This window comes from Terrapene carolina, unplaced genomic scaffold (assembly GCF_002925995.2).
Source record: "Terrapene carolina triunguis isolate 2854851 unplaced genomic scaffold, T_m_triunguis-2.0 Scaffold310, whole genome shotgun sequence".
NCBI lineage: Eukaryota > Metazoa > Chordata > Testudines > Emydidae > Terrapene > Terrapene triunguis.
The window spans coordinates 5,328,603-5,353,363 of record NW_020664661.1 but is presented as its reverse complement, the minus strand read 5'-3'; the positions used below and the strand labels follow the sequence as shown (position 1 = coordinate 5,353,363).

At 40.4% G+C, this 24,761-nt stretch overlaps 1 protein-coding gene across 1 annotated transcript in view; it reads right to left on the bottom strand.

Moving 5' to 3' along the window:
• Nucleotides 1-15,449: 15,449 nt before the first annotated feature.
• The window catches only part of TM9SF3 (transmembrane 9 superfamily member 3), an 85,893-nt gene continuing 76,581 nt past the window's right edge, over nt 15,450-24,761 (bottom strand). The window contains exons 11-15 of the mRNA XM_024218760.3: nt 23,823-23,891; nt 23,548-23,694; nt 22,974-23,057; nt 22,148-22,224; nt 15,450-16,323 (exon numbers count right to left, since the gene is read on the bottom strand). Of these exons, the coding sequence (XP_024074528.1) occupies nt 16,256-16,323; nt 22,148-22,224; nt 22,974-23,057; nt 23,548-23,694; nt 23,823-23,891 (445 nt within the window). The 3' untranslated portion in view covers nt 15,450-16,255. The remainder of the gene's footprint in view (nt 16,324-22,147; nt 22,225-22,973; nt 23,058-23,547; nt 23,695-23,822; nt 23,892-24,761) is intronic.

The window sequence follows — 24,761 nt, the reverse complement described above, 5'->3', positions numbered from 1 at the left end:
CAAGCCTGGCCACCATTTGGGCGGGCTCCATCAGGTAGTAAGATGGTCTACAAAGTAGACCTTGCCAGGCTAACAAATAGAATTCCCATTGAAGAATGCTGTGCCCCCAGGGAAGTGTTTGTGCATGTCCTTTTTGGACATAATACTCATGTATGGCTCAGATACTGCAATGATGTACACACTGGAAATGCATAATGCAACAGAAATTACACTGTGGAAATGGAAGAAAATACTGACAGTATCTTGACTTCTGCTGTGAGCAGAAAGGTTTAACTGCTGCTCTTTGGTGTCCCAGCTGCAGCGTTGCAGATGCAGTATTTTCTTCCATTTCCCCAAATACAATAAACTCCAGCTCCACAATTTTACACCTTCCAGAAAGTGGCATTTCAAGGGGAATGGGAAAGCGGATGAACAATAATTGCTTTAATCAGAATAAATGTTAAGAGTTTATTCCTGACCTTTGGAAGAATATCTTTGATAGAGGTATCATCCTTAAGGAGAGCTGCCACCTTGTTTTTAACACATCTGCTAATACAAGGAGTTCTCAACCTTATTCCTTCCTCTGGAAGTTAATCTCCCATTTCCTATGGCACCACATGCCAAAGTTATCACTGGTTCTAGTGGTAAATCAAAGGATGTGCCAATTCCCCTAGCACTTTGCTCTTGTGAGACTAGGCACATTCTCCCTTCCTGCCTACTTGAAGGGGTAGCTGCTCCACTCCCTCCAGGATGGGTCCTGGCAGCGTTGTTCTCCTGTGAGGGGAGTAAATACTAGAACATCTCCAACACTGGGAATGCAGCCTCTCCTGCGATCAGCACTATGGTTCAGCAGAGCTACCTGAGTGCTCATTAGTGGGATTCAGCTGTGTGCCATCAAGGAGTGGGAACTGTCTTGTGACCACATGGAAATCCTCTGCTGACCATCTTCAGGGTGGCAGCCCATAGGCTGGGAACTCTGTGCTAAAACAAAGGTCCCTTTGTAAAAATTAGCACTCAACACTTGCTTCAGGTCTGAATAAATAAGTCAATGAATGTTTGTGGTTTCCTAGTTCTGTGGATTAGTTTGTGCAAGCCCAGCTGATTGTTCTAGCCAGGTGATCACTGTTATCCAGATGAGTGAATTTACACAGACACAGCAGCAAAGTCTCTTTGTGAGGATACAACTTCTAGACTTCCAATACCAAGGGAGCTCAACCCTTCTTTGAATGCCCCTGTTTGGCATTCTCCCAAGCTGTAACATTCTTTAACTTGCAGCCAAGTGATGTTCAAGGAGTGACATTTCTTTCCCTCACTGAAAAAGATGACTTAATCTTTACAGCCAAGTGCCTGGATCAGTGCAAAGCACATGCACACACATCAAACCCCAACAGAAAAAGGCTTGTGAAATGTGTTGTTTTTTTTTTGATCCAAGAAGCTAAATGGCCCCTGAAATGTAAAATATAAACAATGTGATTTGGTGAGAGACACAATCTTGCTTCCAAATGTTTGACAAGAAGGCTAACGGCATATTGGGCTGCATTAGTAGGAGCATTGCCAGCAGATCAAGGGAAGTGATTATTCCCCTCTATTCGGCATTGGTGAGGCCATATCTGGAGTATTGTGTCCAGTTTTGACACACACCCCCTCCCCGCTACAGAAAGGACGTGGACAAATTGGAGAGTCCAGCGGAGGGCAACGAAAATGATCAGGGGGCTGGGGCACATGACTTACGAGGAGAGGCTGAGGTAACTGGGCTTGTTTAGTCTGCAGAAGAGTAAGGGGGGGATTTGATTGGAACCCCTCTTCAGGTAGTTGAAGGCTGCTAAGAGGATGGAGCAAGGCTGTTCTCAGTGGTGGCAGATGACAGAACAAGGAGCAATGGTCTCAAGTTGCAGTGGGGGAGGTTTAGGTTGGATATTAGGAAACACTATTTCACTAGGAGGGTGGTGAAGCACTGGAATGGGTTACCTAGGGAGGTGGTGGAATCTCTATCCTTAGAGGTTTTTAAGGCCCGGCTTGAGAAAGCCCTGGCTGGGATGATTTAGTTGGTGTTGATCCTGCTTTGAGCAGGGGGTTGGACTAGATGACCTCCTGAGGTCATTTCCAACTCTAATCTTCTATGATTCTATGACTCTACCTGTTTTCCTCAAAACTAGTATTCTAAATTCCAGAAATTCAGAATCTCTCTACAAGAAAAAACATGAATACAAGTCACTTTGGAAACCCCATTGTGGGATAAGTAAAGTGGGTAAAGATTTCCACCCATCAATTTCAGATTAGTATTTGTGAACTAAATAGAAATTTCTTATCCTCAGTGGAATATGTTGTACAAATAAGATTGCAGGGCCAAAACCAGACCACTTGGTTCATCCAGGACTGCTTCTTACCACATTTCAACTCCTGTAACTATATTTGAATCTTCAAAGAGATGATGCCTCAGCCACTTCCATTAGGAGTCTAGTCCACTGTCACAGTCCCAAAGTGCTCCGACAGTAAAAGGTGAGATTTCCTTCCTTGGCCTCTGCTACTGCTCATTTCTACCTTTGTCAAATGTGTGAATATTTTTCCTCCTTCATTTATAAAATTATAAGGGTATGCATGGACTGTGAGTATGGATGCCCTCTGAACCCCAAGCACACACTCCTACAGATTTTCAATTCCTTAGCTCCCTCATTCTTGTTTTTCTCTTTTCTTCCTAACTATGGGGAGCAGAATTCCATGGTACTCCAGATGCACTTGCACTAGATTATGCAGGGCATCAATCTTTACCCTGGCTTTGCCATGTATTGTAGCCTATAGTGATGATGCTTATGTTTATATAGTAATGTTAAAATATAAGTAGGCCCAAAAATGTATTTCTCAAAAATTGGCTTGACCATAGTCAGAAAAGGCCGGTAAAGTATGAGTAAAAGTGAAGTGAGACAATTCAGAAGCAAGCTGAAGATAAGTTATGTTGTAACTGGTTTTTACAAGTTTTTTAGATAAAATGTTAATGTTTTGGATGCTTAATGTTAAAGAGTCAAGAAAGTAAAAAAATAATTATAGTAAAGGTGGATTTAATGTTAATTAAGGGACATTATAATTGATCATTAAAAGGTTAGCATGCTCATTTTAGATTAGGCACACCCATCTCCCATCAAGGTACTGTCAGAGAAAGGGTTATACCTATTTTCCTCATTTAAGGACTGATCTTCCCTAAATGTATCATTTCATCTTACAATTTAGTATAAATCCAGTGTAATATTGTAACCTGTTTGCTTAACTAACTACTTTATATTAAGTTTTTACTTTCATCACTCATTGTGTCATTCACAGCCCCTCACTAAATTAAATTATCTATAGCCCCCCTGAAGGCAGGAACTGTAAATAATTCAGTTTGTTTTTATTAATTATTTTTAAAATTACTGTCTGGGAACACACAAACCAAAGGTTACAATTGGTGCTGAAACCCAGGTCTGGGAAATGCAGGACTGAGTGGATTTGGGGGGTTATTGGGGAGTGAAAAAGTCAGGAAAGCTTCAGGGAGCAAAACTTTTCCTTCTCACTTAGGCTGTTTACACTGTGCACCTTACAGCGGCACAGCTTTATGGACAAAGCGCTGTCCACACCGTTGCTTTTCGTCGGTAAAACTTGTATCGGTCGGGGTGGGTTTTTTCCCCACACCGCTGACTGACAAAAGTTTTACCAACAAAAGTGCAGTGTAGATATAGCCTTAAGTTTCATAATGCAGCTGCAAAACTGTTTTGAGCAGTCTGTGGAATTGTTTTGGGTACTGCTTTTATCAATCCAGAGTACTTTCTCTCCTAAGCCACTGCAGTTAAAACATTGGTAGTGTTACACAGTGGAATTGATTTTTTAAGTATATGGTTTGGTTTTTGGTTGTACTGAAGGTTACAGAAACCCAGAACCGGCTCAAGAACGTAGATGCAAAACCATCCGGGAATTACCAGGATACAGCCAAGCAGTTACGCCTGGGCCTCATGTCTGTCCACAGACCTAAATAGCATATTGTCTACATTGCAACAATATGCCCACGGCTGCCCCGTGTCAGTTGACTTGGGCTCGCAGGGCTCAGGCTCACAGGGCTACAAAATTGCCGTGCAGACGACTGGGCTCAGGCTGGATCCTGGGCTCTGGAAGCCTTCCCCCTTGTGGGGTCCCAGGCTAGAGCCCGAATGTCTACGGTGCAATTTTATAACCCAGTGGCCCGAGCCCAAGTCAGCTAACATGGGCCAGCCAGAGGTCTTTTATCGCAGAGTACACATACCCTTAGGCTGTAGGGACTGGACAGAGAAGGAATTTTCTTCTGGGACTGCCAAGGCTGGTAACAGTGCACTAGCCTTTAATTCCAGTGCCAGAGGGAGAATAGGGCTGACTGTGCTTCCAGCTTAACTGTTAGTTCTGGCTCACAGGTGTGGGGAGTTGACAGTGCTTCTCCCCTCACCTGTCGATAATCCCACTCCTCAGAGAGATCGAGGACTCCCAATAAGGGTGTCCCTTTAATTCTGGAACCGAAAGGGTTGTTTGGGAAAGTGACAGTGTTTTCCCTCATCGTCTAAAAACTGATTCCAGGCCAAGGTGACTGAAGATCCTAACACAGATAGTGGGAGGTGATTGAACAGCTTTCGAGTCCCAAAAGAATCCAAAGGATCACTGGAAAACTTCCACTAGTGATTGCATTCAGGAGGATGACTGTGCACCTATCCTCCACCTACATGGATTCTGGTCCAAAGATAGGCTGAATATCCTTACTATCAGGGAAATTGAGTCGGGTTGCGGACATATAAACCTTAACATGCTACAAATACATAATATTAAATAAACTGGTTTTTACACTAGTAACCGTAATGAGTGGGGGGTGTCTCCTTAGTGGTATACAAGTGGTAAAGCAGCACTAAGACTTAATACACCTGGGTTCCAGAATGAACAAGCAATTTTAATGCTGTCTGTTAAGTGTTATATTGCCAGTCAGGGGAGAAGTCCAGAGATCACGGTAAATATAGCAGAGCAGGAAGATCCCTTTGGGTTTGTGAGTACTTTGTTTAAAATACAAGGCTAATAACCAGAAAGTTAACAGGAATGATTTAAAGGGAGCAGCAATGAACAGTTTGTTGTTACTGTGCAATGCTTTAGAGAGACAGCTTAGGCAAAAAGGAGAGCAATATGAATTAGTTAGAAGGGCGACTAAGACTATTGCAAACCAGGCTAAGGACTGTGTACAAGCACTGGTGAATCTTACTGCTAGGTGTCTAATGATTTTGAGCAGGTTTGAATTAGAAACCAGCACCTTAGAAAGCTTGCCCTCCATTTCCAAAGCAGTGCCCAGCCCATCTGATACATTGAATCAATGTAGGGTGACCAGAGAGCAAGTGTGAAAAATTGGGATTGGGGGGGGGGGAGGCGGAGGGGGAATTGGCAACTATATAAAAGAAAAAGCCCCAAATATCAGGATTGTCCCAATAAAATCGGGACATCTGGTCACCCTAAATCAATGGGATGACATGGTGACAGAAATTTGTTGCATGAATTATTCCCTTGAGCTACAAGGGAAGGAACTGAAATAGTTTCACAGCCAACTTGACAGTCCAAATATACTCAAACAGAAATCCATAGCTGCCTCCTCTAAGGGAATGTGATACCTGGTTTTCTGATTCAGTTGATCAGGCCCTGATTTTAAAAGCCAGGTAAAGTGGGGGAGAGGATACACATTCACGATGCCCCCAGAACCCACCAGACTGTATAATGGCCTCTTTAGGTACAGGCAGAGCAGGGCGAACCGTACCAGCTCTGCTAAGGGGTGGCAAGGGAATGTGTATAGTGGACACAGATGCAGGTGTATCTGCATTATGACCCTCACCCAGCCATGTCGCTGTTGGAAAGAAAGGATTCATGACTATTGAGACTTTTACAAAACAGCCTATTAAAATAAAGCTGTCTCACCCACTGATAGTCCCCATAGGAGATTTATGCAGGACTCATGTTTGCTCTGGCTAAGTTACCAGAACCATGAAACCTGCTGGGAGCAGATTTTCTGGTGACACATGGGTTGAGTTTAGATTTGACTAACAAGTTGATTTGTTAAACAGTAGTAAAGGATTTGGGGAAAGAAACCTTTGTGGTTCCAGAACTCCATGCTATTGCTGCAATCTACACCAGCCTCTTATGACCTCAGTGTGGAATACAACAAAGACATGTTCAAGGACACTCGACAGCCAGTCACACAGCAAAATGCAGCAGCTTTTGCCATACACAACCATGACTGTGGGTGTACCGACATAGAACTTTTCAATACAGGAGAAGATTCTCCTCAAAAGCCATACCGTATTCCTCGGGAAGCTAACAGATTTGAGGAAAATCAAAGGTTACAGTATCCAAGATGCATTGGTTTCTCCCCTGCCAGTATGGCATTGCACCACAAGTTCTGTTTCATAGTATCATCCCAAGTCTTGTTGCACTCAACTTTTCAAAGAGCAGTCCCTGAGTTTGAACTAGTGTTGATTTCCTCTTTATGGGTATAGGCTTTACATCTATTTACACATAATCTCATTGAGATAACTGGCTTTGTGGATATGGGGAAAGCAGTGGATGTGATATATCTTGACTTTAGCAAAGCTTTTGATATGATCTCTCACAGTATTCTTGCCAGCAAGTTAAAAAAGTATGGATTGGATGAATGGACTATAAAGTGGATAGAAAACTGGCTAGATTATTGGGCTCAGTGGGTAGTGATCAATGGCTCCATGTCTAGTTGGCAGCCGGTATCAAGCGGAGTGCCACAGGGGTCAATCCAGGGGCCAGTTTTGTTCAACATCTTTATCAGTGATCTGTATGATGGGATTAATTGCACCCTCAACAAGTTCGCAGATGACACTAAACTGCAGGGAGAGGTAGATACGCTGGAGGGTAGGGATAGGGTCCTGAGTAACCTAGACAAATTGGAGGATTGGACCAAAAGAAATCTGATGAGGTTCAACAAGGACAAGTGCAGAGTCCTGCACTTAGGAAGAATCCCATGCACTGCTACAGGCTGGGGACCGAGTGGCTAGGCAGCAGTTCTGCAGAAAAGGACCTGGGGATTATAGTGGACGAGAAGCTCGATAGGAGTCAGCAGTGTGCCCTCATTGCCAAGAAGGCTAACGGCATATTGGGCTGTATTAGTAGGAGCATTGCCAGCAGATCAAGGGAAGTGATTATTCCCCTCTATTCAGCACTGGTGAGGCCACACCTGGAGTACTGCGGCCAGTTTTGGTCCCCCCATTATAGAAGGGATGTGCACAAATTGGAGAAGGTCAAGCGGAGGGCAACGAAAATGAATAGGGGGCTGGGGCACATGACTTATGAGGAGAGGCTGAGGGACTTGGGGTTATTTAGTCTGCAGAAGAGAAGAGTGAAAGGGGATTTGATAGCAGCCTTCAACTACCTGAAGGGGGGTTCCAAAGAGGATGGGGCTAGGCTGTTCTCAGTGGTGGCAGATGACAGAACAAGGAGCAATGATCTCAAGTTGCAGTGGGGGAGGTCTAGTTTGAATATTAGGAAACATTATTTCACTAGGAGGGTGGTGAAGCACTGGAATGGGTTACCGAGGGAGGTGGTGGACTCTCCATCCTTAGAGGTTTTTAAGGTCAGGCTTGACAAAGCCTTGGCTGGGATGATTTGGTTGGTGTTGGTCCTGCTTTGAGCAGGGGATTGGACTAGATGACCTCCTGAGGTCTCTTCCAACCCTAATATTCTATGATTCATTGTTGCAGTCTATTGTTCTCATCTCTCTTGGTCACTACTTGGGTTGGTTCCCACTTCCTTTGTGTTTGCCTATTCTTTGGTTTGGGCTTTTCAGCAGGACTTGATTACTCATAGACTTAAAGGTCAGAAGGGACCATTATGGTCATCTAGTCTGACCTCCCGCATTATGCAGGCCACAAAAGCTGACCCACCCACTTTCCCTTAACTCAGCTGTTGAAGTCTCCAGATCGTGATTTAAAGACTTCAAGTCGCAGAGAATCCTCCAGCTTGCGACCCCTGCCCAATGCTGCGGAGGAAGGCGAAAAACCTCCAGGGCCTCTGCCAATCTACCCTGGAGGAAAATTCCTTCCCGACCCCAAATATGGCGATCAGTAGAACCCCGAGCATACAGGCAAGATTCTCTAGCCAGACCCACATTTTACCAGCGATGGCACTTTATTACCTAATTGACTAAAATCACGTTATCTCATTAAACCATTACACTCTAAGTTACAGCTCTAGGTTGTTAATGAAATTAAATTGGATTCCATTATTGATCCCTGTTGTCTCTCACTCGATACTACTTTTTACTTCTATAACAAATTTTAATCATGCCATAATATTTTTATGTGGTTAATAGTTATCTGAAAATTTCTATAGGTTTATTATCCCAATGTTTCTTTCTGTGTACTAAATCGGTAAATGAGCCAATACATTTGTTCTTCAGTGCAATACTTGAGCTTTTGGTAGCAGAAAAAAAGAATTTATTCCATTTGCAACCAGACCCATTTATACATTAAAACTTAGGAGACATTTGAGTGATCTATCCCTATTACTCAAAAAAATGAAACAGCCTCAACAACACTTTGGGAAGTAGGTTGTAGTTTGCAGAGTGCTTTGAGATCACTGAATTTAAGATTTTATGTAAATGCAAAGTATTTTAGAAGTCATTCCATTTCCCCCGTCCCAAAGAAACATCAAACAATACTTCCCTCCATCGCTCAGTCCTTGAATCTTGGGAAAATAAAGCAACTTCCTGCAATATTTCTTAAAACTTGTATTTTACTCAGAACAAGGGCCCCAGGTAGAAACAAAGGACCTCTCTCACAAAGGAAAGAGCCAGATGGGCTAAACCAGAAGTCCCCAAATTGTGGTATGAGAGCTTGATGCGCCATCAATTCACTTCACAACCATTTAAGAAAGTGGTTTGTGAACCAATAAAGTTTGGGAACCACTGGGCTAGTCTATTGCTTCCAGTGATGCCAACTGCAATAGGGTTAAGCAAAACCATACAGGCCAACTTTGGCAAGATTCCTCTGGTGTTTGGAATTCTGTGAATGTGTCCGTTGGTCTTTCCAAAGAAGATTGTCTCTCCTGCCACAAAAAAAGTACAGAAGAGAAGTGACACACTGGAAATTAACAGCACCCCTCTAAACCTCTACCATCAGGCAAGAAGAGTTGCATTCTAACATCCACCCTGAGTTGTCCATTGCTGAAGAGCCTGGTGGCATATACTACCTGAATTTGTTACTACTTTGACGATTCACAAAAGTGTTTTTGATTTAATGAATTAGCAAAAGGAAGCTGGCTGCAACCCAAAGGAGTAGATCCTTCTTAATTACACAGAATGCACTCCTTGTCCATGTTTTATCATGAGTTTGAGTATACATGATTATCTAAAACTTTTAACTTCAACCGCAGTGGCACAGTCTGCTATAATATCACTGACCACAGAACATGCTAAACCTTTATCTAACTTTCAAGATTAAGACATTCTTAGCTTTAAAACATTTTAAACCTATTTTTAGTCTTACTTTGACCACTGATACAGTTTTTGGTTTATTGCACTTTGTGTGGTTTAGACAAGGAAGCTTAACTGGCCAGTTTCAGATTTTCAGACAATGCTGCCGTGTTTTGGGTTGCAATTGCAAACACTTCTTGGGAGCAAGGCAAAGAGAAACTAAAGCTCAACTACAAACTGTTTTCAGCTAATGAAAAAAGGTTCTAATTACAACTGTTTAAAAAGCTTTTACAGAGTGTAAATACTGAATTTAAGGTTCCTAACTGCATCCCCGTAACACTGAATGATTGTATTAGAAAGCAGAGTTATTTGACATAGGATTTTCTCCAGTTCTTAGGCTTGAAGGTGTTCCTGCTCTGGTAAAAGCATTAAACCTCCTTTTGATTAGACCTCCAAATAAAGCAGGAACAATGCTAATTAGTTCACCTGCCAACTGCTGGCCAGACACAAGAGGGAAACACAGAGTTTCCATTCCATTGTTGCACTACATGTGAGGGCACATTGCTACAGCACACACTAGGATAGCAGTTTGCAGCAACGGATACGATACACCACTTTCCTAGCAAATTAAAGTGATATAGTTAAACCAAGATGCTTGTGATTCCTAAGCAGCAAAACCATCAGATGACCCAAAAAGCGAGCCTTCCCTTCTACTAACTAGGCCAACAGAAGCCATGCTTTATCTATTGTTGAACCTTGCGGTCCTTTTTAAGACTATGATTCTATTGCCTTGGTACATTACAGGCAGTGGAAATTTACAGATAAAAGAAATAACTTGAGAAAATGGAAGTACAACAGACTGCAAACAATAACTTCCCTTTAAGGAAATTAAATATTTCCTGATATTCTCTGATCCTAATGCTTGGAATTATTCTCAGCAATAAGTGACTTTAGATGTAGACACCTCTGCATACCAGGTAGAAGATCAATTACCACTCTGGACTTTCAGAACAACCTTCTACAAAGCTCTACCAAAACTTGGCCACTGTACATCTTCAAATCCTTCTGCTAGAAGGAAATCTATTGTTTCATTAGCCAGCCTTTTTGCAACAAGACCTACTGCTGTAAAAAGCATCCCTACTTGATCAGAGCAAATTTGTTTGTTAGGTTTATGGGCTGAAATACAAATAAGATTTGAGAAATTCTCCAATTCAAAGGATGTAAGTCTTCAGTATCCTAACATTTATCAACTGTTGGCTAAACTGGCTTGTGGCATAAAGTATATTGCCTCCATTTATAAAACTTTTCACTTGTACGCCTTGAATAACTTCCTCACCTGTGAAGTTTCCTCACTTACACAGAAAGAAGTTAAAAAGGCTACAAGGGGTCTTTCTAACGTCTCCATTACAAGGATTTTTTTTTAAGTTTATTGGCCTCAATGTGACAGATTCCTGCAGTGCAGATCAAACTTCCATTTAATCATTTTTTAGTAAAAAGAATTTTTGTAAAAATATTTAAAATTTTCCAAGTTTGTTCACCCTTCTACTTTTGGGGTCCAATTCAGCAAACCATCCCTATTCAGCAAAGCACTTCAGCTTGTTCTTGGACACTGTCTACCTTTTTAACAAAATGATCAATTTACGTGATAGTACCATGTTGTAATGAACAAACTAGTTCATCACAACAGGAACACGCTCTAACCTGTACTACAAAAGGTGGAAAATGTAAGCAATATTCTACTTGTGTATTAATCTGCTATTATAAAAACACAGCACGTTATGTGTACTCATGCAAAGGAGCCTCAGATAGAAGTTGCTTTTTGAATATTTCACATGAACTCTTGTATACTCTTATGAATCTTCTGTCTAGAATATAAAGAAAGTATCTGGGGGGTTAAATTTAATTATTTAAAAAAAATTAAGTTACAACGCATAGAACTTCAGCAAGTACCCAATACATGGCCTTACCTTGATAGTACTGCTGGTTAGCAAGCTACTGTTTCCACAGACAACAAGTGCTTATAAGATGAATATACCAGTGAGTAACAATTTTCCCCTTGTGTTTTGTATCAACCTTTCCTCTGTAAGAATCTTTTGCAATTCTTATACTCTTATCAGTATACTGATGAGAATGAAAAGGAAAAGGCTCGAAAATAGACCTTTAGAAAGCCTAAACATGAGTTCACCGTCAGCAGGTTTGTCTTCAAACATAGGCTAATTCAGACTAGCCTCTCCCAAAACAAACAAATGGGCACACCCTTTTTTTGGTCCTCCCCCTAAATTATTTAGATTTTCTCCATGCATTAGAACTCGCTAATGTCACTTTATAAGATACTGCAAAAGTTGCAATTGTATAGACCAGTGGTTTTCGACCTTTTTTCATTTGCAGACCCCTAAAAAATTTCGAATGGAGGTGCAAACCGCTCTGGAAATCTTAGACATGGCCTGCGGACTCCCAGGGGTCCGTGGACCACAGGTTGAAAGCCACTGGTCTAGACCATTTGGTTTTCTTTTGCTATACCATGACCCCAAGGTTGCAACAGAAAAGTTTCAGGATCATTTCTACCTAGCCATGAAAAAAAAGCAGGTTATCACCCCCAGGTTGAAAACCCATGCCCTAGGTAACTCCCAAACGTATGACAACGAAACGTTAGCATTAATTCTAGGATTTAAATGCATCTCCCAGAGAAAAAAGTTACCTAGCTTTCTAACTGCATGCGTTTTTCTCTGGAAGGAAATCATTTCTATTCCAAAAAGACACTTTGGAACTCCCACGTTGGGAAAGATGAAAGAACTGAAGAGCTGCTCCTGAAGGATGGAAATGCATCAGCACAGAGTTTTGCATTCTCAAGTCCAGTTCTAGTCTAACAGAATGACAAACGGCATTACATTTGTGCCTCAAGTCTTGTCCACGTTTGGGAAAAATTGGGAAATCTGATTCACTTGGGAGCCCTTTCCGATTCAGCTGAAGTGATTATAGTAATGGGGGGAGCCCCGCTGCAGCAGGTTTAGCAAAAACAATGATAAAAAGGGGTCCAGCTATCAGATCCTTGACTATTATACAGGTCCCACCTGTGCTAGCACTGGACCAGAGACAACGCTTATAAGAATTTAAGAAATTTCAGCGTGTAGACTTGAGTCTAGCTCAAACACACTCAATTTACAAGAGTTGCCTCCAGCTGTAGTCCTAAGATCTAAAAGTCAGGCTGGGTTCTTTTTAGTTTATACATCATTACCACTAAGTTTCAGAAGACCAAATTCTGTCCTTAGTTCCACGTCCTTCAGTAGGACTGCATACATGTAACTGAATGGGTCGTGCGACTGGAACTTACTGTTGAGAGAACCAGAATAAATTCCAATTCATTACTGTTGCCTCTGCAGTGCTGACAATAGTAAAATCTAAATTTGCCACTAAATGAGTAGATCCCTCTGAACAGAGACAGCGAGCTTTAAGTCAGGCATGATCAATTTTATCTAGTCACTTTTGCAACTATAACTGCATTTTAAGTTACACTGCTACTCCTATGCAACCAGATGTCAAAAGTCCAATAAAAATGACTACAAAATAAACAACTTAAATCTCTAACGTAGCATTCTCCTTTTTCCTGTACTAAGTACTACAGCTGCATTCTATTCACATTCCTTTCTAAATGCAAAACATTCACAGTTGAATTTATCCAACACATTTGGCTGAGATGGGCTATTGCTATGCATCACCATTTAGTAAATTCAACAAAAGTAATCTGTACCAAAATAGGAAGAGCCAAACTGAAGAGTTCCTAACAGATGGCTTTAAAGCCAATTCAAGAACTGACAAGAGGCCATGGTAGAAGTATTAGGCGTAAGATCTTTATTTCATCCACAACAGAGGAAGGGCTATGTTGCCTAAGCCAAGAGCTTCCGCATCCTATTACCTGAGATGGTTCAAGTGGTATCCACAGTACTTTGAGCTAATAACTAAGCTCTGCTCAAACAGCAACCATGACAAGGACAAGCAGTTCAAAATAAAGCAGTCACACTTCACAATCCTTCAAAAGCAGAAAACACCTATTCCTGCACTAGGATAGAAGTGTAAAAATGTCAATTATTTAAAACGTAGAGCATTTCTCCAGAGGAACATACCTTCAGAAATGAAATCATGGCTTGTATCTTTTCAATGTCACTTTAAAAAGTACAGTGTGCTGTCTGGATTTTCTGAAGCTAATAATGCCAGAGGATGGAGAAAGGAAATATGCAGCATGCAATTCTGTAGCATTAAAAAATATATATCCAACTACAAGACAACCAATTAAATGAAATTCAAAAATGATTTATGACATTTCTGATAGACTAATCATATCCCAGTACCCTAAATACAGCGATACAGACCCATTATTAACAATCCCTTTCCAAATCTTGTACCTCAGAGGGGCACTTAATGTATTTATTGTGTTTGATAATTGATTTTCACTTTACATTTAGAAGAACATTCAACAGAAGAGGGCTAGGAAAGTCACTAGAGGGAACAAGTACAAAAAACATTTTTGTTTAAAGTCTACATTTTGTGAAACAGTCATTTTATTAAGGCAAAATAATTGCTGACCAAGTTTATGCTCCCTTCAGTCAGTCTATGTGCTTTTAAACTAGAACTATCTTATGTCAAACAGCAAAATATAGCTGCAACCAACTATACACTTACTTTAAATGCCACTTCTCTGTTCCTGCAAAGATCAGTTAACACTGGCCAAGAAAATCAGTGTGTGTGTGTGTATAGAGATTTTTATGGATCTATACGGGTAACATTTCAACAGAGAATATAACCTCTTTCGCATCTCTGGATTTGGTTGCATTCTCCCTACTCAGTGGAATTATCTTGTTCCAGTCATTTAAAGCTCACATACTTTACATAAAATATACACAGGATGCACAATTTTCTAGAAACCTACCTTGTAATAAATACTTCCTATGAGTTCTGTTCTCCCCTCTTCAAGGGTGGAATGGTATTTCGTCCCTCAGCTCAATAATGGTATGTTTTATAAATGCACAATTTAGGGATAATTAATACAAACACCACTGCATGGGGTCACTGTCCTTTTTCTTTTTAATTCAACAAGTTGCATTTTCTGGGGCAGATGTTATGTTCCAAACAGACTGTCTTATGAAAGCCATCCCTATACGGCATGTGCCAAAATCCCAAGCTGACTGGCTTTTAAATCTCTCATGGAAACAAATGAAGAATCCTTCTAGCCAAGTATACTACACAATTAACACTCATTTGTCTTAGAAAATCTTAACCTTTATTTGCCCGTTTATATTGGTGCTCCTCTCATTTCTTCTCCCCAGTATACTAATTGGATCAACAGATTTTCCCATAAACATTTCAGTCAAGAAGGATCTTTCTCAGCTGGCCATCTTTGGAACTGTACTGTATAGCCCGGATGTAGGCAAACTTTCTAAGACTTTGAAGCGTGGGTTTTCGATATTTGAAAAGCACAGTAATACTGGATACAGAAAGTGGCATTCAATAGCCTTGCCTTTTTAAACAGACAGACATTTTCAACTGCAAATTCATCTATTTTCACAATCAGAACATTTTTGTCTGAAAAGTTTATTTTAGTTTTCTGAACACTCTAAAGCAACTGTGCTTTAGATGTTACACAAGTGTCCAGATAGGATTAAACAAAAATTAAAATGTTCTAAATTACAAATTTAACTCCTGTAAGAGCTTCAGAAAGGAAACAGACCAGAAAGTAGGACATACACACATTGTGAGGAAACCCCAACGTTTCATGCAATGGCAGGCAAGATGTAAAAAGCCACCCAAATTCACACATTTGTACACCGAATCATCAGAAAAAAGTACTCTGTAGTAAATCTGTACATCCAAATACATTTGGGATCTACACCTAAGTTACATTATTTAATGTTATATACACTTATTACCACTTTATAATGTCTTAAGGAAAGCCTTCATTCAAACCCAAACCAAAAAAAAGACTAACTTTGAAAAAAAAGGAGAATCACTTTAGACATTCAGTTAAAACGTTGGTTTTGTTTTAATCTAGACCTCAAAACTTTTAATAAAAACAAACAGCATCCTCTTCATTTAACATTTTGCTTTCTAACTGTACAGTAAATTGCACTGTTTTCAGACTGTATCTTCTTTGGATGGTTTTAAGATTTAGCTGGATATTACTTTAAAGATAAATAAATGGGAAGTTGGTCCAACTAGAATGATCGCTGATATATTACATGCAGGTGAGTTTAATATAGTTTTAAAATTATTTTTTAGACAAATGGGTGTAGGGATAGTTGATACTGCAAATGAACCAAAAGAAGCACCCAGAGTCAAAATGCAAAACATACTTCTATCCTGACAATGGCAGTGAAAACCAGAAAAGTAATCTTTCTGGAACAGCATTTTTAGATAATTTAGAAATGTTAAGTACCAGGAAGACTACTAATCAAGCAGTTTTAGCAGCCAAGTTTCCCTCTTTTTACTGAATGGAACAAATTCTTGAAATAAACTGTTTGTCCTCTTCACTGAAGAGAGCTAGCCTATTCATCTTTAATGAGCTAGGTTTTTTTGGGAAGATTAGCCATGTACTGTAGTAATGCCTACTGCATATAATCCAAGCATTTGCTGTGAACAGTTGGAGAAAGCAGTCAGTAAGAATCTAGGATCAATGAAAATAGATGTTACTTTAAGCCATCCACAAAATGGAGACCCATGCGAGGCCCAGTGTTAAAACCCAACTCTCTTCTTGCGCTTTTTGTTGTGCAAGTTCATCCCCCATTGAAAACAGTAACTGATCCATAGTTCAGTTTTCTTATTTCCTTAGTCAATTTTCACATTAGTGTAGATTTTACGAACAAAGGCACTTGTTCCCATGTAACCAATAGCTCCTGCAAAACAAAAAATAAAATGTAGATTTTAGAGGAGATCACCTAATAACTATTAACATAAAACAAAAACACTGTTCTTAGAGTCATTTAAACCATTCATTCTGAAAAAAGACAATTACTTACCTGAGAATACTTGCTCTCAAACTGTATACAATTATCCCTGCTCCCAGTGAATAATGGCAAGAACTCCCATAGCTCTAAAGATCTAAATCCGTTAAACCATCTCCCCAGAAGACTATGCTCCTTTACCCTGATAATATAGCAGTGCCCCCCCTACTGCTTCTAATAACCAGGTCCTTTTCTCCAAGCAAACGGTAGAAAGCAAAACATTCCCAAATCTCTGGGGAAGGTGGGTTTTATTATAAGTTACATACTTTCTGAAAGTGAATGTTCTTTTTCTCACCATGAGGTAGAAATGAATAGCAATAAGTTGTTAAAAGGAAATTGCAACCTGCAGTTTTCAAATTAGTAAGAGTCATGAGGCGAGTATGCTTGGACCACAGCAGTAATAAAGGAATAGGACATTAGGTGTTTGAGGGTGGAAACAGTTTCGGATTGAACAATACATCGCAGTAGTAAAGGGCCTAACAAAACTAGACACTCAGGTGGCAAGAGAACAAGAACTCATTCCAGAAGCAGGTTCTGCAACTCCAATAGGCCAAACCTAGAATCTAAGATGGATACGCAAGGCTGAGTAAGCAGTAGCGTAGAGAATGCTACATGACTGTAGTGCATACCTCCCAAACAGGAACAAACAATGTTACTGCTGATGCCAACCTGCGAGGATAAGCTAACATGACACCAAAGGTGCAAACCCGGTAAGAATCAAGAGAACTGCAGTTACTCAGTCAGTCTGACCCACTCTATGGTGTGAAGTGAAACCAAAAGCTGGGTGGACAAACTAAGGGCTGTAACAACCGCAGATAAAAGCCCAAGTTTATTAAGATGTTCTTTCCAGAATAGATTATGCATGGAAAACTCACACTGGTGCTCCTCTGCAACAACACAGATTAAAGCCGGATGAAGCATGTGAGATAAAGGGGTCCAAAGCACTCGACAAGGGAATCCAGATATGAACAAAACTTCCAGAGAAGAACAGGTGATTCCAGAGCCTGAACATCTTTAGAGAAATGCTGCAAAAACTTTCCACTTTGAAAAAGCCTTTCTACCATAAGAATTGCACTCACTGACACCCACTTCTACCAGCCAAACCAAAAAAGGGAGAAATCAAATCAAAACAAAAACCCTACCCAAGCAGAATTTCTACCCCAAAAAGGGAGAAGTACCAGAGACTCCATGAATTCCATTAGACACTTCACGTGGAAGGTGCTCAGATACTACAATGATGGGTCACAGGATAAAACTAAGGTAAACCAAAAAATAGTGTCATGTTGGTTGATTAAGCTTAATTAAGAGTACCACATAAAGGAAACTAAACCTGAAATACTGCCAACTTTGAAAGGGATCAAGAATAAGATGCATCTTGACCAAAATGGGGCTTTTAAGATGATTGAGTTTTTGTCTCTCCTGAGCTATGTCAGAACTTTTGGATGGGGGAGGATAAAAGGTACATATGGAAGCCTTTCTCCAAGGAATAGGGAAGAAAGGTGTCCATCACTGCTGTAGTCTGAGTGCCAGCTCAAGCACAATTAGCATGGCATGTCTACACAACCTGGGAATCACACCTCCCAGCTCAAAGGCAGACATATCGTAAGACTCTCCAAAGGAGAAGACAGGCTTTGGTCTGAGATGTGACATTTATATACCCCTTTTAGCTCATGGGCACAAGCTAAGAATTTAGGTATTTCAGTATGAACTAGGGTGACTCCAGCATCACGGTGGCAGTGGCAGAGAGATCCAAAGAGCATCTTCGTGCTTAGAATTATGATCCAGAAGAGCTGAACCAGAGCTCTTACTCACATGCACAGCCATCTCTACCAATAAGCTTTCAGGGAGGTGGGGGGAGGGGGGAGAGTGGAAAGTGGGAGGAAGTAAGTTGTAATATTCTTTGGTGCAAAGTAATTGTGCTCAGCCCTTTTGAAATTCCTGATACATATCCTTCAACAGCCAGTTAAGGAATGAATGAACAGGCACAACCAAGCTACTGGCAGGGTGGGATGTTTCAAAGTGCAGAAAAATCTTCGGGCCCTTTTCAGACTTCCTATAAACTCATGAGGACTGAGGAGTCCTTTGGATCTTCCAGGCTACTGAGCGAGTCCTCCCATTAGCCTCAAGTAGCAAGCTGTGATTGTGAAACCAAAAGATATGCCAGATGCAGCTGAGTTAGATCAGGCCATCAGCACCAAGCAAGCTAATGATATTTTGGCTAGGGGGGTTTTCAAGAGACTTGGCTAACAGGATATCTGTGAGAAAATACTTGTTTAATGGAGTAATTGTAAACAGTCCATCTCATCAGAACCATAAACTTTCATAAGCATGTAAAGCAAAACTCAAAGGATCCAAACAGTCAGGAACACGTGAATCATAAAAGAAACAGTTTCCTACTGTTGCTTTGAGAAGGGGGTTGGACTAGATGGCCTCCTGAGGTCTCTTCCAACCCTAATCTTCTATGATTTTGTGTTCCTAATACCACAAAACAACTAATGCAAATCAGAGTTGTGATTTTGTATACACAGGAGTTAAGAAACTCCAAGTAAGGGAGTAAACAATTTAAATATTTATCCGAATGTGCCATTGTCAAGTGCACCATATATGCAACTGAATTAAGCATGGACAATATGAAGTTAGTAAGCCATGAGGGCATGAAGAATGGCTACCCAGATCAGATGAGCTCCTCCCTATGCTATTTAAAGAGATGGGGATTTTTAAAGTTTTATCTGTCTCCTGCATTAAGATCGAAGGTCTGGAAGTTCTAGGGAGCTCCCCACTGCCATTTTCAAAGCACTCATGCTCTGTAGGAAGCAGTGTTCTCCAGTGATCAAAGTACCTCACAGTGTGTGAAATTTGAGTTAGCTAAATATGGTCGGGAGATTTATGATCGGGATAGGTGACCTAAATGTGCAGGGACTCCAAAGCAGGCAAGTTCATGTTAATCGATTCCAACAGCAGCCAATTGCATGATCCTGCAGATAGCCATGTGCATGAGCATCGTTCCCTCCATGCATTGTTTCATAATAGATCAGCAGTAAAAAGCATGCACGGTGCACATTTTTCTAACACACTTTGTTAGCCGTGCTGGATATGAATTTAAAGCACAAAATGGATTGTTGTCTGGTTTTGAAGAAATATTTGGGTAGTAAAAATCTAGATATCTCCTTAATACTGTTTCAAATACTTTTTCACGGTAACAAGAAAGCATACAAAGATTTTCCCTTTCCATTTTCTTTTAAAACATTTTAATTATAAAAACTGATGGACACACTCGGTTCCTGACATTAGACATTTTAATCAGTACCAGGCTGAACACTTAAAAAAAAATAAAATAAAAAAAAAAAGATTAGAGCTGAAAGGTATATAAAAGCCTACTAAAGAAAAAAATAGCTGAGAGACTGCCAGAACAGTGGGGGAACCTTGTAATATGCCAAAGACTTCAAGAGGAAAGATGAGATTTCAGTCAGAAAAGCACTTAATTTAGAGTAGCCCACATTTCTTTTTCCTTGTAAATGTCATGAAATTACCTTCTTGGCTCTTCTAAAGAGAAGAAAAAATATGCATGAAACATAAGTGGTGGATATTGAATCTATTAGTGCCTTGAGCCCACAAATCCTTATGGACATCGGTAACCCGTATGCAAGTACTCCACTAGGAGCAAAGGAATATTTGCACGTGTAGGGAGTTGTAAAATAAGACTCTAGGCTTGCATGAATAAAGCCAGTCATATTGTGCAAAAATGGGAAAGAACCAATTTGCACTTTCAAAAACATATGAGGGAAAGAACCAAAAAAGCCAACAGGTGAATATACTAAATTCACCAAGTGAACTTCCATACAATTTACTACACTCTTATCCAAAGGTCTGCTCAAACAGCATCTAACAGGCAATGAAACCAAATGCATGAAAGAGCACTGTGTTCTTTGCTCATTTGTAAATATTTGTATCATTTGCTTCCTCGCTCCTTTCCAGAAAAACACAGGTCTCTTCTGCATTCTCTCCACTCCCAAGAGACCCCTGGTTACTAGAATGAGCACTCTGCGCCATCCCAGATGGTGCTGAGACCATCCATGAGTCCTTCACTGGATACTTGAGCCTGCTAAAAAGATGAGAGTGGAGGAAACCATCCCTCTTGATGCAAGACGAGCAGCCCCATTTGGACCACAGTCCTGTCCTGGGGTGGTGGAGAGAATGGACTCAGCACAGGGGCAATGTCAGCACCAGAGCCAAGGCTCACAGCTGCTTCTTTAGATGGTACTGCTGAGGGATTTTCTAGAAAATATCTCTGTGTCAGAGACACTGACAAATGATGGACCATGGACCCTAATGCACCTTTCCTTCTACCGACATGATTTTTGGGTGTGAAGAATGGTTTTTGTTTTTTTGTTTTAAAGCCTTAGATGGAACTTTAGTTTATCCAGTGCTGAGATCACAGCTTACGGCTTCAGAAAGAGTGAACCTCTGGTGCGGAGGAACTGACATAAGTTTCTTAACCCCAGAGAACATATCAAAGGCTTACTGGCACCAATGGATTTGGGGCTGTTGCTGTGCGGCTCTCTCTTACCAGAAAGTCAGTTAAGCACCATTCAGTTTACCTCCTGTCAAGTGAAGTGCCCTATTGTACCTATTGCCCCAGAACTGTTTGGGTCTTGGACTACAATTCCTGGGAAGGGTGAAGACTCCTCTATCATGGTTAGCTCTAGTCCTCCTTTCTGTCTGCAAGAGCCATGGCTGGAAATGATGGCCTAGGCCAAACAGATAACCTGGGTAATGTACTTCCTCATGGCAAATAGTAGTGACCAGCTACTAGCACTGTCTCCTTGCTGCATCACAGTGATTTAATCCTGATCTGTTGCATGCTACAGCCTTGTGATTAAAGTTTTTTACACTTTGGAATAGTATAGATTAATGACTTACCTAACTACCCTAAAACCCCCAAAACTACAGAAGAGTTTAGGTCCCGTGTGAGCCAGACTGCTACAAGCACTTGAAGCAGTCAAGTGGGGGGGGGGGGGGGGGGGAAGGAGGTGGTCAGGAGCCATATCCCTTTTATAACCTTTGCATTACAGCATAAGGCTCATGCATTTCACTGCTGGGTGGCAATTCAAGGCAGAATCTTCCTTACTCAGTGTCTGCGCCGAAAATCCTTGTTGCCCATGTCCTCAGCCTAGTACTGGGAGAGTATGTCAGCAGTGAATAGAATGAGAAGTATTTGTTCAATTGACCACTCCTGAACTAAGGGCTTCCATTTTCAAATTTCAAAAATAAAAAGAGTTGAGCGTTTCAGGGCACAGTTTAAATGGATGCCTGGAAATCTAGCTCTCCCTCCAGGTGCTAAAGAAATAATCTCACACTGAAAAGATAAAGGACTCTAGTTAATATTGAATTCATTGTGCAAAGCTCAGGTGTGTTGGAAATTCAACCTCTGATTATATTATTATTTTATTCTTTCAGCCCTGCAGAGTGATGTCTTTTGTTTTCTGCATAGCACATAGGAGATATATCTTCACTTTTGAAAAAAACAGTTCACACAAACCTGGTTCTACTAGGCTGGTATAAAATGAAAAACCAAGCATATAAGCCAGAAATTGGAAGGTTATTTTCAAGGATAGTATGTTTTCTTTAATGATACATACAGAAGGCATTTTGAAAATAGAGACAGCTGTGAATTTATGATATACACATAGCAGATTTGAGTATATTCTGAACTTACCACACATTATCCCCAAGGCTGTGCTAAATACCGCCATATAACCAAAGTAAAATGATGTTTGAAACAAGCCATACATTCTGAAAAAAGAAAAAGAAAAAAAAAAAAAAAAAAAGAGATAGTAATTTATACCACAGGTATAGGTTCAGAAAAGGGCAACATGAATTATTAGGGGTATGGAATGGCTTCCGTATGAGAGATTAATAAGATTGTCATCTCTATTCCAAGCTGAAAAGTCCCAAAGGGGGGATATGATAGAGGTCTATAAAATCATGACTGGTATGGAGAAAGTAAATAACGAAGTGTTATTTACTCCTCCTCATAATACAAGAACTAGGGGTCACTAAATGAAATTAATAGGCAGCAGGTTTAAAACAAACAAAAAGGAAGTATTTATTCATACAACGCACAGTCAACCTATGGAACTCTTTACCAGAGGATGTTGTGAAGGCCAAGACTATAACAGGGTTCAAAAAAGAACTAGATAAATTCATGGAGGATAGGTCCATCAATGGCTATGAGCCAGGATGGGCATGGATGGTGTGCCTAGCCTCTGTTTGCCAGAAGCTGGGAATGGGCGACAGAATGGATCACTTGATGATTATCTGTTCTGTTCATTCGGCATTGGCCACTGTTGGAAGATAGGAAACTGGGCTAGATAGACCTTTGGTCTGATGCAGTATGGCTGCCCTTATGTCCTTAGGTCATTTTTTTTGTAGTTTCTCAATATACCAGTTACTCTAAAGTAAGCTTATTTTTAATTCTTTAGGTCAAATGTTTGATTTACTAAATGCTGACCTATGAAGTACAAGATACAGCCACCACTTACTTTGTTTTGAAAAAGTAGTAGTAAAAGGAATACATGTAAACATAGATTGCAGTTGATGCAGCAGAAAGAAAGCTCGTCCATTGCCTGAAAAACACATACAAGTCTGTCACACCACCAGATATGGACCAAACAAAATAAGTTTCCCCAACAAAACATATGGTACAGGAGAAATCTGAAGCAGAAAAAAAAAATCTACTTGTCTAAACATGTTGTGCTTCATGTGAAAAGCATGCTTCCAGGAAAATATTTGTCAGTAATATCAAATACTCATTAGCTTCTGTTTTATGTATATTTTTTACACTACACAGTTTGAGGGTGTAATCAACATGCTCTTACTACAAATGAACTTACCTCACCCACCTTTTCTCTGTTATCCTGGGACCAACATGGCTACAACAACACTGCAAACAATTCATACTCTAATGTCAACCATTGCTTGATACAGGGTGATTTTTAAAAAATCCACTTGTGTTTAGAGAAACTTTATTTCAATAGGGAAAGTCTCTTGCAAATCTGTATTCTGATTCTGAGATAGTACACTATTAGGATATTTATGAACAAAAATGGTACTTACCACCTATAATCCTCTGCATTTAGCAGGAAGTACGTACATACAATGGTCACACAGACTGTCACAATGCAGAGGATAACCAGCACCAACATCATGAAGCCATAAACATAGTAGATCTTGTAAGCCCAGAATGAAGTGAAAATAAAATACCTAAGTAGAATTGAATGAAATAGGCAACTTTATTATATTGTAATTACACCTTTTTAGCAGTTTCAACTGATCGGGCATAATATATTTACTAGCAATAGCTAACAATTTCATGCAAAAAAACCCCTCACATTTCAATGAAAATTGATCCAAAAGGGAGGATTCCACCTAGGCAAACAATAACAGCTGGTTCCATGAACCTGCAAAATAACAGAAATAGCAATCAATGTTGATATTAGATCAATTTACAGTTTTATATTTCATTAATAAAGATATCCATGACAAATAGTGGAACACTTAATAAAACCCAAAAAAGTCATATTAAAGGCATCCATTCGGATAAATTCTCGGCATCAGTCTCTCTAGACCCACCGTATTTAAAAAGAAAATAATCTTAGATTTTTAAAACATGTGAGAGACTCATGTCAGTCTCCATGCCTGATGGGAAGTCTACGTGCTGAACGCTATTCACTTAAGCTGGGCTTTGGGTCAGGCCCTAAGAGGACAAAGCACCCCAGCAGCTCCAAATGAAGTCAATGGGACCTCACTGCTTTTGAGCATATGACCTCTTATTTAGGAGCCTGACTACAGCCTCCTGTTTTTAAAAAACTTACCCATAATACTTACCTATGTAACAAAGCCCCACAAAATCCCTGTGATGTAATGTATGTAAAAATAATTCTGAAATGGAAAGTGCTATCTACCATAATTGTATGCAGTGTAGTTGTAGATGTGTAGGTCCTAGGACTTTAGAGAGACAAGGTGGGTGAGGTAATATCTTTTATTGGATCAACTTCTGTTGGTGAGACAAACCTTTCAGGTCTGGGAAAAGTACTCGAAGAGAGCATCACAGCTAAATGCAAGGTGAAAAAGATTGTTCAGCATAAATAGCACATATTCTAAGGCAGGGGATCTCAGAACAATTTTTTTGGTGGCCTCAGAGTACAGCTACCAGCCCTTGCTGGTGGCTGCGCTGACATTTTTCCCAAGCTTGAGCCCCGCCACCTGGCCTGAAGTCCAGAGCCAGGGTCCAGGGGATGAAACCTGAAGCCTGCTGAGTTCACACACTG